We start from the raw sequence: 18,363 nt of genomic DNA on the forward strand, positions 1-18,363 counted from the left end.
CGCGCGTGCACGATGTTGCCGTGCTGCCATTGAAAATGCGCTGCTCCGTTTTGCGAGTTGACCACCGAATAACGCCCACAATTAATACAAAACATTTAAAATGGCTTGACTTTAGAGCAATCAAAACGGCGTGATGCATGCACTTTTACGCGAAATTCCGAAATGACAGATTAATTATTTTTGTGCGTTGAGACTTCCGCGACTTCCGCTGTCACGTCGCTATGCGACGCTCTTTGTTTGCATAGCAATGGTTGTTATGGTTACAGATACTCTGCGTGATTCTGAGAAGGCGCTGAAGTAGACGTTCAAGCGCGCTACTTTTGTTGGTGAGAACAGCTGGTTTGGCAAGCAATTGAAAAGTGCGAAGCTCTGAAAATACGATATGGCACTCTCTGCTCTTGACAAAGTATACTCCAGCCGTATTAAAGCTATCGACGAGAGGCAAGTTGATTATTCAGCGCAGATAAATGACAGGACGTGCTTTATTTTACCGCGAACAGCAAGATTTAAATATAATGTAAACAGCTTGTCGGTGAAGACTGCAAAAACGCTGCGCTCAGTCGCTACCGCTATGTTCAGCCAAAGTTTTTAAATATATTTGGTTCAGATCGTAGGTACGTACTCTCAGCTCAGAACTTAATTCACTGCTGAATTAATGTAAAACAAGCCTTCCAGGAACAAGAAAGTTGGGAAAATGAAATAACTGAACGTAAAGCTAAGTTTCGGACAAAAGCAATTTTTCGCGACAATATCTAATCACTGGTAATGCTGCTGTAAAACTATTGCTGGTTTTGTTTCTTATAGTCAGCTTCTACCAAATTCTATAATGCAGCTCAAGTAAAATATAGTCGTCGAATGGAATTACTGCTGCCAACTCTCAGTAAACCTCGTTCGTAAGAATTCTCGCAGAAATCTTTACACCTTAAATGTAAGCTCATAACACTTATACCAGTGAAAACTGAGGCACAAATACGTGTGCCACAAAAATTCATTAACTGTTTCACACGGAAGTTTTGCAGCAAGTGTGACTGAAATTTTTAACCTGTCATATAGAATTGAAGAAACACTCGAAGAAATTGACAGGTACCTCAAGAATGGAACCCAGAAGGACTTATCCAAACGCCGGAAAAGCTCCCTTTACAGCTTGGAAACCAATTTGACCGATCACAATGCAGTCAAAGAATGTCTCCAAAAGATGGTATGTGGCTGTTTCCACCTTCAATCAATCAGATGTGTTCAAGCTGTTACAATGAACAATAATGCATGCAAATTTGTGATGTCAGTGTTGTATAATACAGGCAACATATTTTTACCAGTGCACTTTTTTTTTCAGCTTCATTTTTGTCACGAACAGCCTGGCTCAGTAGAAGCTCTTTTCAACATCCTCAAGCAGCTGGCCCAGCACTCTTTGCCATTCCAAGGAGCCTGTGACTGTGGAATATGTACTGACTGCCTAGAAGATGCGTGTGACAGTACATGCAAAAAGCAGCAGTCATGCGCAGATAATGCAAAGGACAGCCCCCCAGACCTCCATCTTAACCCATGTGAAGACATCAAGTCATTGTGGTGTAGCATATCTTACCACATGCAAGCCTACATAACTCGCCAACTCATCCGTGACAAGGAAGTGCTTTACCCAAAGCAAGGTCTCATCCACGACACCAACTGGGACAGCTACTTTGAAATACTGCACCTTCTGTTCATTCCTGGCCAGGTGCAACGCATTCACCAGTTCGTTCGCTCAGAGCAACTGCGACGTGCCAGTTGCCCTTGCAAGCCTCCCTCTTCACCACGTTGTGTCAGCTGTCTCATACAGTGGTGTGTCCAGAGCCTGGCAAAAGACGTAGCCATGCGACCTTCACTAGGAATAGCGTGGCACGATGTGAGTGACTGCTATATTTCCAGTGTACGCAGCCAGGTCACACAATGCCTCCAAGAGCTGCGCAACCACTGGAAGAGAAGACATGAAATCACCGACAAATCATGCTTATTACCTTGTCTTGTGAACCCAAATTCTTGCTGGGCACACAAAGGTGCTGAAAACAGTCAGAAGCATGAACCTTCCAATACAAACATGGGCTCACAGAAAGAAAGTGGCGATTCTGATTGGGACGATCACTACATTGTGGCAGCAGTTGTCAACCTCATGGCTGAATTAAAATGGTTTGAGCAGCAGCTTGGTGGAATTAGCCACAGAACATGGGGTAAGTAATCAAGTTGTGCATGTTCCATCGGAAAACGCCTCCAAGACATGCGAATGGTGATCTGGGCATATAGGTGCAATATGTGCCATCCATCACCCGAATTTACTAGCACATATTAGAGAACCCGAGTTCAACTTTCACCTCAAAAATGGTGGCCTGGGCCCGCTAACCTACAACAAAGCTATACACTTTGCTTCCTTCTTAGATATCTGGGTACTTTTGTCCCCGATAGCATATGCAATTCACAGTCAAAATTATAATTATTTTGATAAAATAAAAAACAAACAGAAATTTTTTTCACCAAACAGAAAAAAATAGTGCACTTCATTAGCTCCTAATGGCACAATTTATATTTTTTATATGTTGAGTATTGCATGAGTGCATAAGAGAAAAGAAGTATTGCAAGAGGTTTGTCAAATGAAGTGGAGCAGAGAGCGATGATAGGGTTCCTGTGTTCACATAGCATAATATGTCGTGCAGTTCAATTATGGTTGGTTTAGTTTGTGGGGTTTAATTTCTTGAGGCTGCACACATTGGTTACGAAGTACGCTGTAGAGGTGGAGTCTGGATTATTTTTGACCACCTGTGGTTCTTGGCATAGCACAGAACATTAGAGTTTTTGCATTTCACTTCCAGTTGCTCCCTCTGGATTTTTTTAATGAAATGGTTTTGAAAAGTGAGCCCGCTGTGGCGGCTCAGTGGTTAGGGCGCTCGGCTACTGAGCCGGAGTCCCTGGGTTAAAACCCGACTGCGGCAGCCGCGTTTCGATGGAGGCGAAACGTAAAGGCGTCTGTGTGCTGTGAGATGTCAGTGCATGTTAAATATTCCCGGGTGGTCGAAATTATTCCAGAGGCCTAAATTACGGCACCTCTTTCTCTCCTTCCTCTTTCACTCCTACCTTCCTCCCTTCCCTTACGGCGCGGTTTGGGAGTCCGCCGAAATGAATAGTAACAACGTCTGCCAACATGCAAGCAAAAGCAGCGGCAAAACACAAGTAAATACATAGAAGCGGGTGCACTCTGAAATAGCATTGTACATTTGTATGTGCCAAAATTAGCCTGTTAGTTTCTCAACTGCAATTTCATCATCATCATCATCTCAGTTTATTTGTCCAATTTCACTTTAGTAGCTCTTGCACAGAAGTGGTGTTAAGTAACATTGGCCAACTTTTCACTGTTAGCTGTGCTGTCCAAAAGCCCCCAGCAGCCATCAGAAGATGGCATGGCAACATGGGACGAGCCTTGCGCTTGGGACTGGCGGTGAGTAAATCTTTTCCCAGCAGCCTATTTGTGTGTGATAAATACAGTCTAAGCTATATTGTTGCAGGCAGCTGTTGGCCTCCAACGGTATACTCACGATGCTACAGCAGAGTATCCAGGACCTTATCCAGATAAAGTGGCCACTCCATCAAACAGACACCATGCCTGTTGAATTAGATGGCATTGAAGTGCAAGTCAGCGCCAGTGGTAAGCACATTCTAGTTATCTGTACACAGCCCCAAACCCTCTCATCTGCACATGCACTTTGGCTTGCTGTCAACACAAGGCTCTCTGCAATGCCGCTCCCCACTGACTAATGTGTAACTGCATTTTACATTAACTTATGTAAAGAGTATGAGACAGAAAATACAATCTCAATACAAGAGCACATTATAAACAGGAGAAAAAACAAGTTTATTTACCAAGATTTCATCAGAAAGAAGTTTGTTCAGAGAATAACAGTAAAAACACAGTGCAAGAAGTACAGAGGTATATATGTATCCCCTCAAAGCTGCATATTTACACAATCCTTGATAGAACAGTCAATTTGCAATGTCTTCCAATTATTTCAAACACGTGTGTTCACTTGTTTTCCCTCTGCATTTTTTTTCACTATTATTTTGTATTTGCAGTACATTACGCGATTACAGGTTTACATTCAGTAGGAGGCCCAAAATTCGGAACTGCTAATTGGGCCTCCTGTACCATGGCAGTTGAAATAAACTTCAATCGGTGCTGTGCACTTCCCATTTGTGTTTTGCTGTGTTATGTGCCTCACTCGTGTCGATGCGATAACCTTGTAGGTTTGTTAACAACATTTTATTAACTTCTTAGCTGAGTTAATGGCTAGCCAGTTACAACAAATCCCATGCCATGTATGTGTGCAGCATTCCAAGCTGTTCGCCACCTGGCTGTTTATGAACCAGCCGCAAGTGCCTGCCAAGGTGTGCTAGGACCCTTCCGTTCCTCCTTCATCCACGCCGTTCATGTTGCCCTGGGCCATGAAGTGGACATCCTAGAAACTGACCTGAGACGAAGGGACCACCTGCCGAAAAGCCTCTATGTCGCTCTGAACACTGGCTGTTACCTGAGCAATTCTTTGCTCAGTTTCACTGCAGCACTTTCAGAGAAAAACGAGTAAGTGCCACCATACTTACAATAGCCCTTGGAGAGCCAGTGCATTATCCTTCTTCAATGATGGCTCTGTCCACTGTTAAATGCCACAAACATTAATGATAGCGTCAAGGACGCAAGCCCGGTCTGTGCCATGTCATTGCACTGGCTACATTGATGCTCAGGTTCACTCTGGCTGTAGCATATTATGAGCCTTCACTACATTCTTTTTGGCCATTCTTTTTGTGGTTGTCTGGGGTTTGTTAGCTTCATATGCGGTTGCTGTGCTCTTCAAGATTTTAGTGTGCTCATTTTTTTGTAGTGAGTGCAAAGCAAAGCAAGAAGCAAAACTTTTGTTGCAGGAGCAAAGCAGCAGCACCATTTTATGGCTTGCTCCAGAGAGTTTCATCAACAATGAAACAGATTGAGAAACTCATCTTCCTACATCACCTTAAGTGGGTGACAGGCTGCATACTCCCAAGCTCCAACAATGCACATGTGAGTGCCCGCATCACTGCTCTCAATACAACAGGATATGACCAGAGTGAAGGCAGCTGTTTGTTGTTTTTCCATTACTTAATGTGTGTGCAACTTCATGCAGAACTTTACATGGTTGCTTGTGAATAACTAGAGTATATAGCATTGGTAGTAAGTTGAGAGTGGCTGTTTAGAAGATTTTAATACTGCCAATTCTTGTTCAGGAAAGCACCAGCACTTGTAGGAACAAGTGCACATTGAATCAGTGGTGCACATCTGGTGGCAGTCTAGAGGCCTGGCCTTGGGATGTGTATTTACACTACTTGCACTGCACACAAGCAGTTCGTATTTATTTGTAGAGTACTGATTTTCTGCATTTTATCTTAAACAGAGGAATACATGAGTATGCAAAGCCAATCATTGCCACAGCCTGTGAAGGAATTGTGGAGGTTACTCATTAACAAAGCAAACAAATGAGCATTTCTATTTTGCGGAACACAAACAAATTTTGAACGAGGGCCACAAGGCAATTATGATAATCACACGCACATACAAAAAAAAATGAAAGGTGGAGAAGCCAGCCCAGTCTGCAGGTCTTCGTGGTTCTCAGTGGACTGTTTCTTGAAAACAGAGGCAAAGCTCAAAACTAGAAAGGTCGAAGCTGCTAGCATGGAAGCAAAACAGCACTACTGACGGTTCCCTAACATAGCACAAGTAGGTTTATGTCGTAATAACCAAAGTGATTAGCTGTTTTTGTTTCTGGACCACTGAGTGTTTATAAGCTCAAACGATAAAGTTGTAGAGCACCAAAAGAAGCTTTTCATGATGCAGTTTTCGTTAACAGAAGCTTTATTATGAGATTTTTTTTTCGCTATGATCAAAGTTGGTGACATTCGCATTAAATCTTTTGGAATGATCTATGCATGATTGGATTTGCTTGCTGACGATTGCCATTGTGCATGCAAGCTGGTTCAGCCATAGGTACTATCATCATAGGAGCACTCACACAATCTTCTTTAAAGCCGCCGCTGTGGCTCTGTAGTTATGGCGCTTGGCTGCTGACCTGCTGCTGACGATTCCGGCCGCGGCGGTCGAATTTCGATGGAGGCGAAATTCTAGAGGCCCATGTACTGTGCGGTGTCAGTGCACATTAAATAACCCCTGGTGGTCGAAATTTTTGGAGCCCTTCACTATGGTGTCCCTCAAAGCCTGAGTCGCTTTTGGACATTAAACCCCCTTAAACCAAACATTCTTTTTTAACATTTTGCATGCTTCGTTGGCTGTTTCATAGACCCATTGGTTTGGCTAATTAGGTAGCAAGAAATATCCCTGCTTGCACTAGCTGCCTGCTAACTACAGTACCTCAGTTTAATTCTTGTAACAACATACAGTGTGGGACACCTAGTGCAAAGAATTTCAAAGAACAAAAGAGTATCATCAAATGGTATATTAAGCTTGCACAGAGCATAAATAAAGCTTGCTAATGTTTTCACTTCAGCACGTATGTGTAGACAAGGCGTGCACAGGAATTTTTGTTAATTACTCAACTCACTGTAATGGCTCAGTGGTTATGATATCCGGCTGCTGAGTTCGACGTTGCAGGATGAGGTCCTGTTCACGGCAGCCACATTTTGATGGACGCAAAATGCAAAAATACCAGTGTGTCTGCTGTGTGACATCAGTTGTGTTAAAGCACCCCGGGTGGTTGAAATTATAATGGAGCTCTCCTCTGTTGTGCTTCTTCCTCTCTGCCTCCTTTTCTCACAGCACAGTTCAGTTTTCCACCGAGAGTGGGACAATTACTGCACTTTTCCTTTCCTCATAAAACTTCTGCATTTGCATGCATTTACTATTTACATCAGGTGCACCAGAAGAGCGCATAATAAAACTTTGTGCACAGCAGGGTTTCCATTCATTACTTATCATCTTACTGACAGGACTTCAAGAGGGCTTGTGCCTGGAGCCTGTACATGAAAGCTCTCTGCAACGACCTGAAACATCAGGTAGGCCACACTCAGCGTGGCTCCTTGTTGAGGCTGCTGCTCAGTGAAATGCTGAGGTAAGTAGGAAGAGAAAGCCTATTGGCATGTGTGCACCAAAACTCAAGTCAAAGTGTAAACAGTACACATTTACTCTTAATTTGTTTACAAGAGGCAGTCAAAACATAACCTTAATGATTTTCTATTTGCAAAGCATGCGCTACAAAAAAAAAAGAATCTGATCATTTTTCAGCATAGTCCCAAGCATGCCCAACACCAGTGGTACTCCAGCACTTCAACAATGCCTGAATTCTAGAAGAAAAAATTTATTCAGTTTGATCCTGTATGCACAAATGCTAAACTTCATGAGCCAATGTTGCGATTCCATTCCTAAACTTTCTGTACAGCTCCGGAACCTGTTGAAGAGGCAAACAGGCACCCCCATACTGTTCCTTCTTTTGTCAGTGACTATTTATTGGTTCTACATAATATTGTGTCAAAAAATGACTAGCCACACACTGCTTCTCTCTCGCTACACACTGGTGCATGCTCTGGTGATATCATTTTATATGTAATCCTGATGGACTGCGATAAAATGCTGAACTTGGCATCAAGGAATAACACATCCAGAGTAGAAATGTGCCTGTAATTTTTGGTTTTTAATCACCGTTTTAGGGTTAATTTTTGCTTCGCCCCGGTATTTTATCACTTACTACATCTGCCTAATTTATAACACAAAGGGGGTGCAGCACAGGAAACAACATGAGTACAGGTGTAATCAGTGTGTAATTATTTGTCACAAGAATCGGTTAACATGTCTTGAAAAAGCATTGCATAGAGACTCAAAAGAGGCCAGTTGTGCATTTATGATATAAGGAGATCACTTTTACTATGAGCTCCTTTTGCATTAGAGTAGTATTAGCTAGATTCATTAAAAACAGTTCATTTTTCCTGTCAGTCAAGAACCCATTCTGAAGATGCACAGTGAAAAGTTTTATCTAGACAGTCAGAGCATACGCAGTGCTTCCTGGCTTTTATGTGCCCCTTTGCTGCAGGCAGGCCACATCTGTGAAAATGGTCTCCCAAGAACCCGAATTGAGACTCGTTCTACGCAGAGTATACGATGCACTTTTCCTCATTTGCAACAACACTCAAGAGGTTCTCGGACTGCCTGTGAGTCCACTCCCTTAAAAAATGTGCATGAAGTTGCTTGCAGCCGTTATTGCTAAGCACAAGTTAAAGATGAGCACAACGTCAATGTTTACTTCATTCACGATATGCGGGTACAGCTAACTCATGACTAAACTGTAACAATCACAATGACTATGAGGCATTGTGATTAGAAAGGTTATAAATATTTGATATAAAAATATCAATCAGGTAATCAGGTTTTCGCTTATGGTACAGGCCAACTCTCACTCTTGCTGTTTGTAATCAGAGTGAAGGGACCAAAACTGACTTCTTTGAACAAAACAGCAGCAAGCTCTTGTAGCTTTGGCAAGAGCCATTTGGGTTCCTGAGGGTAAAAGCTCCTTACATTTTTGCAAACTCTGATTTAAGGTATCTTTGGTATTTTCTTTGCTTGGTTTTTTTGGTTTGTTTGCTTGGCTAGTAAACTAGTGAAGCTTGAAACTAAGATGAAAAAAGAAAAAAAAAAAACAGCGGCCAACAGTTGATTGGAATGCACTCACTGTTAATTGATACAGAGTTAAACATGAAATAGAGCCTATCTGGGCGAAGCTTTGTCAAATTTTGTTCTTTTTACTTCAATTCATTTTATGAGCAGCAATTCCATATGAAGGCATTGTGTCTACCCGAAATTGCAAAAGAGCATTGTTGTTGTACCAAAAAAACGTCGTTCACTTCTGAGCACAGTTCTCAATCAAAGGCCTTCGAATGCTCCTTTTTGTTTGAGCACCCTGTAGGCTTGCATAGTATTCATGACTGAGGCAACTTCATCAAGTGCACCAAGATATGATACAAGCTATGAATGTCAACCACCATAAATGGGAAGGAAAAACCATTTTGTCTTTTGACAATTATTTTTCTTTAGCACTCTTCAGGGTGCAATGATGTCAAATACTGATTTCATTGCTCATTCTTCTCCCTCAAATACAAAAACTGAGAAACACACTAAACAGGACAGTGCAAACACTGACAACTATGTATCTTAGCTGTTACCTCCTCATTTATCATTTCACAACAATTTTATGTTGAGGAAAGTGGCACTGTGTAGAAAGCCACCTTCTGGATGACCCCTTTTGGTATAATCAGAGCATATAGTTAAAAGCTCAATGAAATTCCATATTTCAAGGTTGTGTACACATTATTTAGTGCTTCTTGCAACTTCCTGCTTCCAACGAAACTTCAAGAGCGTGCACCTTAACATGAAATTTGGGTTCTAAACAAAATTTCCGCTGTTTTGAGCAATAGTTTTTCTTCAACATCAATGTTCTGCAGGTGTCGAACAGTGCAATACACGAAACTAGATATGCATGCTTCTTTCATTCCTAACATTAGACTGCTGCAGCTTTGCAGCTTGTCCTTTCTTCTGTACTGTCTTTTCATCATGTGCCACGTTCTGAATGTTTGGGAACAAATTTGGGAACAAATTTATCTACCTTTACCACACGGTTTATATTCTTCAGCACTGCTACATATCTGTAACTTGTTACACTGTTACATATCTGTGACTTCTACAAAAGTAAAAATAACTATCATTCGCCATCGATACCGCCTTGCCAATGTCCTTTAGCAAACACGTAACTGACACCAGTGCAATTTTCATTTCATGCTGTTACAAATGTGCAACCTCTCAGGTGAGCCCAGCCATAAAGGGGTCCATAGCTGAAGTCCACTGTCATTGCAATGCCTTGCTCACCTTGGTATCCAATAAAGGCTTCGTCTCAGAAAATGAGCAAGAGCAGCACCATAACCAGCATGAGCAACCGCAAACACATCAGCAGCAGCCATACCAGCAGGCACCATGGCTGTGCCTGTTGCAGCCCTCCCAGTTCCCGGGTCCCCCCTGGGCCCAGCTTCCAACCAACACGCGCGTCTGGCTTCCGCTGGCTCTGTGTCTGGTAGCTGACCAACCACCACCACTGCTTCTCCTACAGGTAAGGCCTGCACCCAGTTGACTTTTGAACCGTTGTTATACATACCCTTCAAAACACCTCTAGACAAGGGTCATTCTCTACAAAAATCTACATGGCATGGTCAAAAAGTTCATTCAGTGCTGCCAAAGTATTTCACAATTTTTTTTAATCATTTCGGTGTGCACTCAGTCATCAGTGTCAACAAAAATCTTCAGGTGGCAGGTTTTTTTTTGCAGTTTATAACCATATATCATCACTTTACCAAACTGTTGCCATCCTGACTTCGTCTCTGCTGTGGCAGCTTTCTTCCACCACAGAAACTAGCTGAAGTCAACAAGAATAACTAAAAAAGGCAGAGTAAAAAGCAGCTTTGACTGGGTTAATATCTAATGCCTCATCAAGCGACACTGGCTTGTCCATGAAGTGAATGGCATGCATTACTTGTGGATAGGTTCCACATTTACCATGCCTTCCCTTCCTGCAACAATCAGGATTCGAGGTAACATTCACAAACGCTGGAATGTGTAGATACGATTACTGGAAGATGCTTCCACAATAGGAAATTGATACAAACAGAAAAAAAGGATATTTAAACTTTTGTATACCCCTATGTATGTACGCAGAAGCTGCGACAAGAGCCTTTAACGCTTTAGCTTGGTGTTGTATGGGCTAGTGGTCTCCAGAAGGCTGTTTAAAAATTTCTGTAAGCACAAATACTTGCAAAGTCATCTACAGTGATCTCTAGAGAGCTATTTGGAAAGCTATATGAAGTATATGAAGCACATATACTTGCAAAATCATTTACCAATAAACATCACATTAGGTGACTCATTTTGATCAGCAGCAGCTGCTGGCATAAACTGTATATCAGTATAGTGTTCTTAGAAGTGCAATATGATTATTCTTGGCTGATGACACTTTAATGACTAGAAAATGGTAAACATGAGAGTACACATAGACAGCCTTCCCTTTGCAAGTGCTAATTCACAAGTGCCTGATTGTGAGTACTAGAAAAGCAATGGCTAAAGTGAACTACTGAGTACCAGTAAGCCTTTGCAATAACTTATTAGATGCAGTTGGATGAATCATCACTAAGTGCAGAAGAGGTTCACTAACTGTGGCACAAAATTTTATGACAGTTCAACCACTTCGGAAATAAAATGTTGCGGTAAATTCCAGTTTTGTGATGCTTTTTCTGTTTGTAACATAATAATGCACACTGTAAAATGTCAATAGGTGACTGCCATTTATGAACTTAACTTAACCGAGAAAGGCAAAAAGTGAGATGCTGGTCGAGGCACGTGTATAAATGCGAAGCATAGATTAGTTGCAGTTCAAAAGACTCTGATTGGAAGAGCTGAAAACCTAGGAAGTCCTCTTGAGATTTAAAAGTATGCACTGCATTTTACATCGATCAGCAGTCAGCTAAGCATAGACTTCATGGCATGATGGCAGCACCGAAAAACAGCTCTTGCTATGTGCCTTGCAGTGCCTGACAGCAGCAGAGGGCACACTGTCAGTGCTGCTGGCCTCTCAAGTGGCCAGTCAGGCCAGGGCTGGCGACAGTGGGGACAAAGCCCAGCACTTCCTAGATGCTGTCTTCAATGTGCTTGTGCTGTGTGATGGACAGGAAGGCGAACTCAGCAGTGTACTGCACAGCGTTATTGAAAAGTAAGCAAGCAGCCACCGCGGTGGCCGAGTGGTTATGGCGTGGGTTCGATCCCAGCCACGGTGGTCGAATTTCGATGGAGGCGAAATTCTAGAGGCCTGTGTACTGTGCGATGTCAGTGCACGTTAAAGAACCCCAGGTGGTCGAAATTTCCGGAGACCTTCACTACGGCGTCTCTCATAGCCTGAGTCGCTTTGGGACGTTAAACCCCCATAATACCACCAAACCTGAAAAGTAAGCAAGCAGTGCTTCTTTTGGATAGAAACATTTTTGCCACAGGAGGCTATCGAACCCCACGCAATGCTGCTAGCCTGATTAATGACTAATGCAGCTTAAGGTTAGAGTCTGGTCCATGATGAATAGACCCACACAATGAAACCACCTTCTACAACTCTTTCTCTTTGAGCAGCTACGCTTAGATATCTTTTCATCAGGTAAGAAGGAGCCCGTACTCCTGTCTGGCAGAAGCAGAAAACAACATAACAGCATCCTGGATAAAATGGTCTGCAGAAATCAGTATTTACACGTGTAGTACGTGTCCTGGCCACTTTATCTGGCCATCCTAAGAGTAAACTATTAAAATTCAAGTTTTATATACATCCTCCTCCTCCTCGTCTATGCAAATTCATGTGAAAGCATTTTTTGTTTACATTACAGAATGCATGTGCGCGTTGAAATTGTCTTTTCGGAAGAAATCCTCCATTCCATACTGAACAGCAATTATGAAGTCAGCTGGATTAACAAGTGCACCTGAACTAAGTACACCTGTAATTAATTCTTGTTACATATTTTACCAAGCAAGAACTTCTCACATTTTGTCTTTTTCATGAATTGCAACAAAAAAAGACCACAGAAATGCTTGCAAAGCTGAAACTATAATGAACTCATGTGGACTGTCTGTGGAAGACCATCTTATTCGACTTCAAGAAATTGCAAAAAAAATCTAACATTTCATTTTTCATGAAAAATAGAAGAAACCATAAAATTTTAATACTGCTGCTCTTATGATTTTGAGCACTTTTCACAGCTTTTAATGTAGAAGGCCTAATGTGATGATGAACAGCGGTTTGTCCTAATGCATCACTATTATAAAATTCTACACTCGCAGTATGTAAGCATATCTTACAAGCCATTGCTATGTAAAACACTAATTACATGTTTTAAGTCTGGCTTTGGCACTGTAGCAAATGCCACTGTTTTTTGGAATCTTAGTTTTCTGTTTTCTCAGCAACCAGCAAGTTTTTTGAGGAACTGAAGTCGATGATCAATACGTATTTCTTCATAAAATAAGATGAAAAGCTTAACAAAGCAATGAAGGTAAAAGCAGTTCAGAAAAGGCAGGGTGCAACGTTATTTCTCACTGCGGCCTGTGTTGTCTGTTCACACAAACGACTTTAGTAGCTCAAAATGCCCTTGGAGTGGTTACGAATTTTGTGGCAAATGTGTTGGCATTTGTCTACGTTTTGATGTTTGTTCTATGTTTGTGTGCGCTGTTTTGCATTTCATTTTAGCCAGTGCTTCTCTGTTTTAAACACAAGTGATGGACTTTGTTCCTACTGCGGCTGAGCTTTAAGTATTTAAAGGAGCCTTCAATCCAAACAGGTCAGATGGGTGGCGGGAATTCGAATCCAACTCACTTGTAAAGCCTAAATCAGAGGTAAGGTGCCCACATTTGCATTTTCAACTACATTCTCCAGAGTGATTCCTTTGTTTCAGAGGGCCTGGTGGTATCAGTGCCTGCAAAATCTATTGCTGCCTTGTCTGAAAAGGTATGAATGGTGCTTTAGAAAGCAAACCTTGAAAATCATCCAAAACTTCCCTTTCCAGTGTTGTCGTAAGCCTTACAACACCCATCTTCAGAAGTGCATGTGAAAAGAGCTGCTCCTGGTTGCATCAGATGTGGGATGAGCTTGAGCAGCACTCTAAGACTGCATCAAACAATCTACAAGGTAAGGTCGAATAGCAGTGAGCACAAAACAAAGTGGAAGTTAGATCACATTAATAAATGGTTTTTGGTGTGCAGAAGCATGCATTTCATGCAGTGCAAGTTGGAGAATGTGTTAACTGTTCATAAACAAGGCCCAAGATAATGAGCTGTGCAATGTTCCTATGACGCCAAGCATCATACGACTAGCACTGGGCAGGACATTAGGTTTACAGTTGTCATGTACTGCTAACTTTTCACCTTTTCACTAGTTGGTTTATGACCTGAAGAAAGACACTGGCACAAAGTGACAATCACTTCAGAACACGTGACCATTTTAGGACACAGGTGCTTGTTTTGTGGGCTTGATACCTGAGGGTGACACGTTCCTTGTGCTAGTGCCTTTTGTCAAATCAGGTGAGGGTGTTTTGAGAAACAGTACCTGTGGACAAGCAAAGGTTCCAGGCAAAGGTCACATCTGTTTTCACCTTCAGCTTGGTGCCAAAAATTTTGGTGCAGGGCACAGCCTGCTGGTGGAGCTGCTGTCATGCACCATGGCAGTGGTGCCTACATTCCCAGCACCACTGCTGGCATGCCTGACAAGGCTAGGTGCAGGTGTGGCCAAAGTGGGAGTGCTGCCAACAAAAAACTCGGCTGGTCTACAGGTACAGGAGAGGAAGAAGTGCAGCATGATGCTAGTCATGCACTTTTCCATGAACTTCAGTTTAAAAAAAAATTGTTGGAACCTAAAAAAAAGCACAGTCTTGTTATGTGGCAGCACCGATGCACTTACATACATGTGAAAAGTTCTTTTAGAGAAATGTTAGCCAAATCTCAAAAATCATTCAATAGAATGGCATTCTTCCGGGCTGGTTGAGGGGGCCAGTGTCAACGTTGGGATGAGGGAGACACTTAATGTTTATGTGTCTCCCTCGACCGAACGTTCCCGCTGGCCCTCTCAAATGGAATCTTTCAATAAGATCCTGTGGACTCTCCATCAAAGTTGACGTATTTTTTAGCCACAGTTCTCTTCCATTCTGTGCGGTTATTGCTGCATGTGAATAAAAATGCATGCACAATCTGCTTCCTAGGCACAGAAACAGGAAAACCTGACCCACACCCTTCATGTGCAGGTACTGGTGTCAACTCTGCATGACATTCTTAAGTGCCCACAGCAGCTGGATGAGCTGTTTGGCTCACGGCTAGACTCAAGGACAAACCTGGAGTGTGCACGCATTGCTGATGAGATAGTGGCGCATGCGCTGCTGCAAACACAGCAGTCAAGAGATGAGCCGCCTGCAAGACTCGAGTGCGACCAAAGAGCTGTCAACTGCTTGGACCTCCTTGCTGGGCTGCTCAATGCAGAGATGTAAGTACTGTACAAGCAAGACTAAAAGTGGGCAAGCTTCACTCACTCAGCGAAACAGCACTGTGGCAATAAGGCAAGTGGGAAGAGTACCTGTGCAAGATGTCTAGCTCTTGTTAGTTAAAAAAAAAAAAAACTGGTCAGAAACATACACAAAGACCTTTGGTAGATGTACAGAGTGTGTCAAAAGTTTCCAGGTCACAAGATCCGCTTTTGAGCTGTGTAGTGGGACATTTAATTGTGGTGCCCCCAAACCTCAAAATCTTTGCAAGGCATAGGAGAAGTATCATTTTCAACTCTAAGAATCCTGGTAGCTTCATAGTTATTTTAAGCGCCAGAATATACTCCTGAAAAGCAGACCCTGTGGCCTTGAAAATTTTTTCAGACACACCCTGTACATGTGTGAGTTCATGTTAGCTTTCATGCATTTGAAACGGTAAAATGTCTTGATTTCACAGCCATTACAAAACCTACAGTTTACTGCAGGTGAGCACTAAGTATACTAAGTGACAGCTTTTCTTGGCAATGAAAGGAAATAAGGTACATTGGTGGAACCTCTCTAACTATGCCACTCCGCCAATAGTTCGGCTGCAGGACGGCCACCTCGCACGCTGCTTGCTGCATGGTTTTCCGCTCCATCGCTGGAGCGGCTGACGCCATCTATGGAAGCTTCTTGGAACTGGACATACCCAAAAAATTCGCTGTAATCAAAGATACTATTTTTTCTGTGACCCTGTAACTTTGAAAGTGCACATTTATGCTCGATATATGCCTTAAATAAATAGTTTTACCAATGTACTATGTTTTAAAAGGAAATTAATAACTGTAATCAGAACCTATATTTGCTGCATAGGAAGACAAAGTGTGTTTTGGCTCTGTAACCTTGGCTCCATTGCCAAGAAAAGTTGTTGCGGAGTATAGAGTCTGTGGGCTCTGAACGAAGATGCTGTTGTAACACTTGTTTGATTATTGCAAATTAACTGGTGTGCCTCATCTACCCCCTTCACATCCTCTCTTGTTAACAGTGAACAATTTTTTCTTGGCTGCTTTGGTCCATGCCTGATGTCAGCATAACTTAAGCCCAATCTCATCTTAGAGCTATACATTTTTTCCAACCATTAGGGATGCCCCTTGGGAAGAAGGCATCTCTCAGGCAGCAGAGGATATCACTCTTGGGTTGGTTGCAGAGCAACTGCTCAGAACACCACAAGGTATGGCACAAATATGCCGCAGATTTTTTATTTCTTGAGAAAAAAATGACCATCAGTGAGCATGCATTGTACCTTATATTATTTACTGTTTCCATTCACAACACATTGCAAATGGCAAAGCATTTGGCAAAAACATGCCACTGGTGTTCAGATGCTGGAGCTTGTCACGAAGGGTTTACATTTAGAAACTGAAACTAAGAGAATGATACCCATGTTAACATCTTCCGAAAGTTCCCAGGTTACTACACTAAAGAACAGAGTGAGTACGGATGACAAAATGATTGCTAGTTTACCAGCTTTGGGATTAAATATAGCAAAGAAAAATTTCACTACCACTGTCAAGCTTGTTTAAAAGCCTCAAGACACGCAAGCTTCCCCAATGGCCATGGGTGCCTTGGCCTTGGAGCCCTTACATTTGCTAAGTAATCTGATTTAAAGGCCATATATTTAGATCTTTTCCAAGTTATATAAAAATAGATGAGAGTAAATCCAGTCTTGTTCAAGTGCAAGTATATCTGTATGTATTTTTTTCAACTTCCATATAAGGTGGGGCATAAATTAGCCCCAAAATTTTAGGTAAACAGGACTGACAATTTTTTACAGGTCTGAAGTTTTTATGATAACCGAAGTGCACATGTTCACTAGACTTGTATGGGAGAATCACTGAATGGCTTCATTTGCAGCTAGTGTAACCTGCACATGCTTGCACAACGAAGTCCTTTAGAAACATCACAGTGAATCTGTCGTACTACTTAATGTCTTTAACACTGTGCCAGCCTCACCACTGGCTGAAGAACGAAATTGGCAATATTCTGTCCATTGCAGGGCAAGACAACATCAGCTACCTGCACACTGTGCTTTGTTGTAATGAGGCATGGATACGACACACACTGGCCATCCCACCAGCAGACCAAGCTCCATTACCTTCTCAGCACCTTCTTAACCTCAACTGCAGCAGGAAGACAAAAGAGCCAAAGTTCAACCCTCTAGAGACGTACACCGACTGTCTACAGGTTGTGCAAAACTCCAGTAGGACTCAGTCACCTTAAAACAAGATTTTTGCTAGCACTTCTGATGCATAAAAATATCAACGGAGACTGTTACAGTGTTATCACTGTTGCCCTTCCTAATTAGTTTGCTTCAAAAATTCCTCATGGCCTCAATCCTTACACCTCCACTCGGCCCATGAACAGGCAGCTCCCCAATGCTTCGTGGCTGTAAGGCTGTGCGAGGGTAGGTTCACATCAGCAAAGTACTGCAGATAAGCATTTATAATGGTTCAGTTTGTACATTTTGCAACTACACTGCTTGCCATTGAACAAAGTGGAGCCCCAGTATTACACAAACCATGAAATTCGAAATTCGTAGGTCGTGGATTCGGATACCACCTGTGGCATGGTTGTTTTTTTTTCTGCTATTAGTTGTATTTAAGTGACAGATTAATTACAGTATTATTCTCCCATTGATAAACACCAAAAATTATAAAAAATAAATTAAAAAATAGAAACATTCCCTTATGCACCTTGGTTTTGGTGGCTGTTGGCTTCCTTCGTGTGTGTGTCAAATGAGCCCCTCATTTCCTTTTCCTTGTCTGCTAAATAGCTTAATGAAGGTCTTGGTTCTGGCATTTTTAATGCCATAGGTAGCATAAGAGGGCTCTTGCACAGCTTCCGCCCTCGTTGTTCGATGACATTCCACGTCACACTCGTGGCAATACAGGACGTACTACGTCCGCCGCAATGGAGGAGGATGGAGCTGGTGAACACTCTCTAGGTTCAGTTACACACAAACATAAAAATAGCCCTGAAAGCAGAAGATTGGACAGCCGGTGCCACAGCTCAGTTGGCAGAGCACCGGGCGCGAAATTCGGAGGTCGTGGGTTCGGATCATACCGGCGGCATGGTTGTTTTTTCTTCTGCTTTATAATTAATAGTATTTAAGCGACAGATTAGTCACAGCATTATTCTCCCATTGATCAACACCACAAATTTAAAAAAAAAGAAGCATTCCCCTATGCCCCTTCATTTCGGTGGCTGTTAGTTTCTTCCGTATGCATGTCAAAC

General features: G+C 42.3%; 1 protein-coding gene across 1 annotated transcript; it reads left to right on the top strand.

Moving 5' to 3' along the window:
• The first annotated feature begins 293 nt into the window (after positions 1 to 293).
• LOC144126069 (uncharacterized) lies at positions 294 to 17,489 on the top strand. The gene is made up of 18 exons (XM_077659977.1): positions 294 to 441; positions 1,054 to 1,198; positions 1,334 to 2,204; positions 3,385 to 3,463; positions 3,531 to 3,670; positions 4,351 to 4,600; positions 4,939 to 5,074; positions 6,991 to 7,112; positions 8,088 to 8,205; positions 9,852 to 10,151; positions 11,620 to 11,801; positions 13,402 to 13,456; positions 13,516 to 13,568; positions 13,627 to 13,748; positions 14,243 to 14,388; positions 14,857 to 15,092; positions 16,212 to 16,300; positions 17,126 to 17,489. The coding sequence occupies exons 1-18, from the start codon at positions 383 to 385 to the stop codon at positions 17,347 to 17,349; spliced, it is 3,327 nt and encodes a 1,108-aa protein (XP_077516103.1). The 5' UTR covers positions 294 to 382; the 3' UTR covers positions 17,350 to 17,489.
• The last annotated feature ends 874 nt before the right edge of the window (positions 17,490 to 18,363 follow it).

Source organism: Amblyomma americanum, chromosome 3 (genome assembly GCF_052857255.1).
Source record: "Amblyomma americanum isolate KBUSLIRL-KWMA chromosome 3, ASM5285725v1, whole genome shotgun sequence".
In the NCBI taxonomy this organism is placed as follows: Eukaryota; Metazoa; Arthropoda; class Arachnida; order Ixodida; family Ixodidae; genus Amblyomma; species Amblyomma americanum.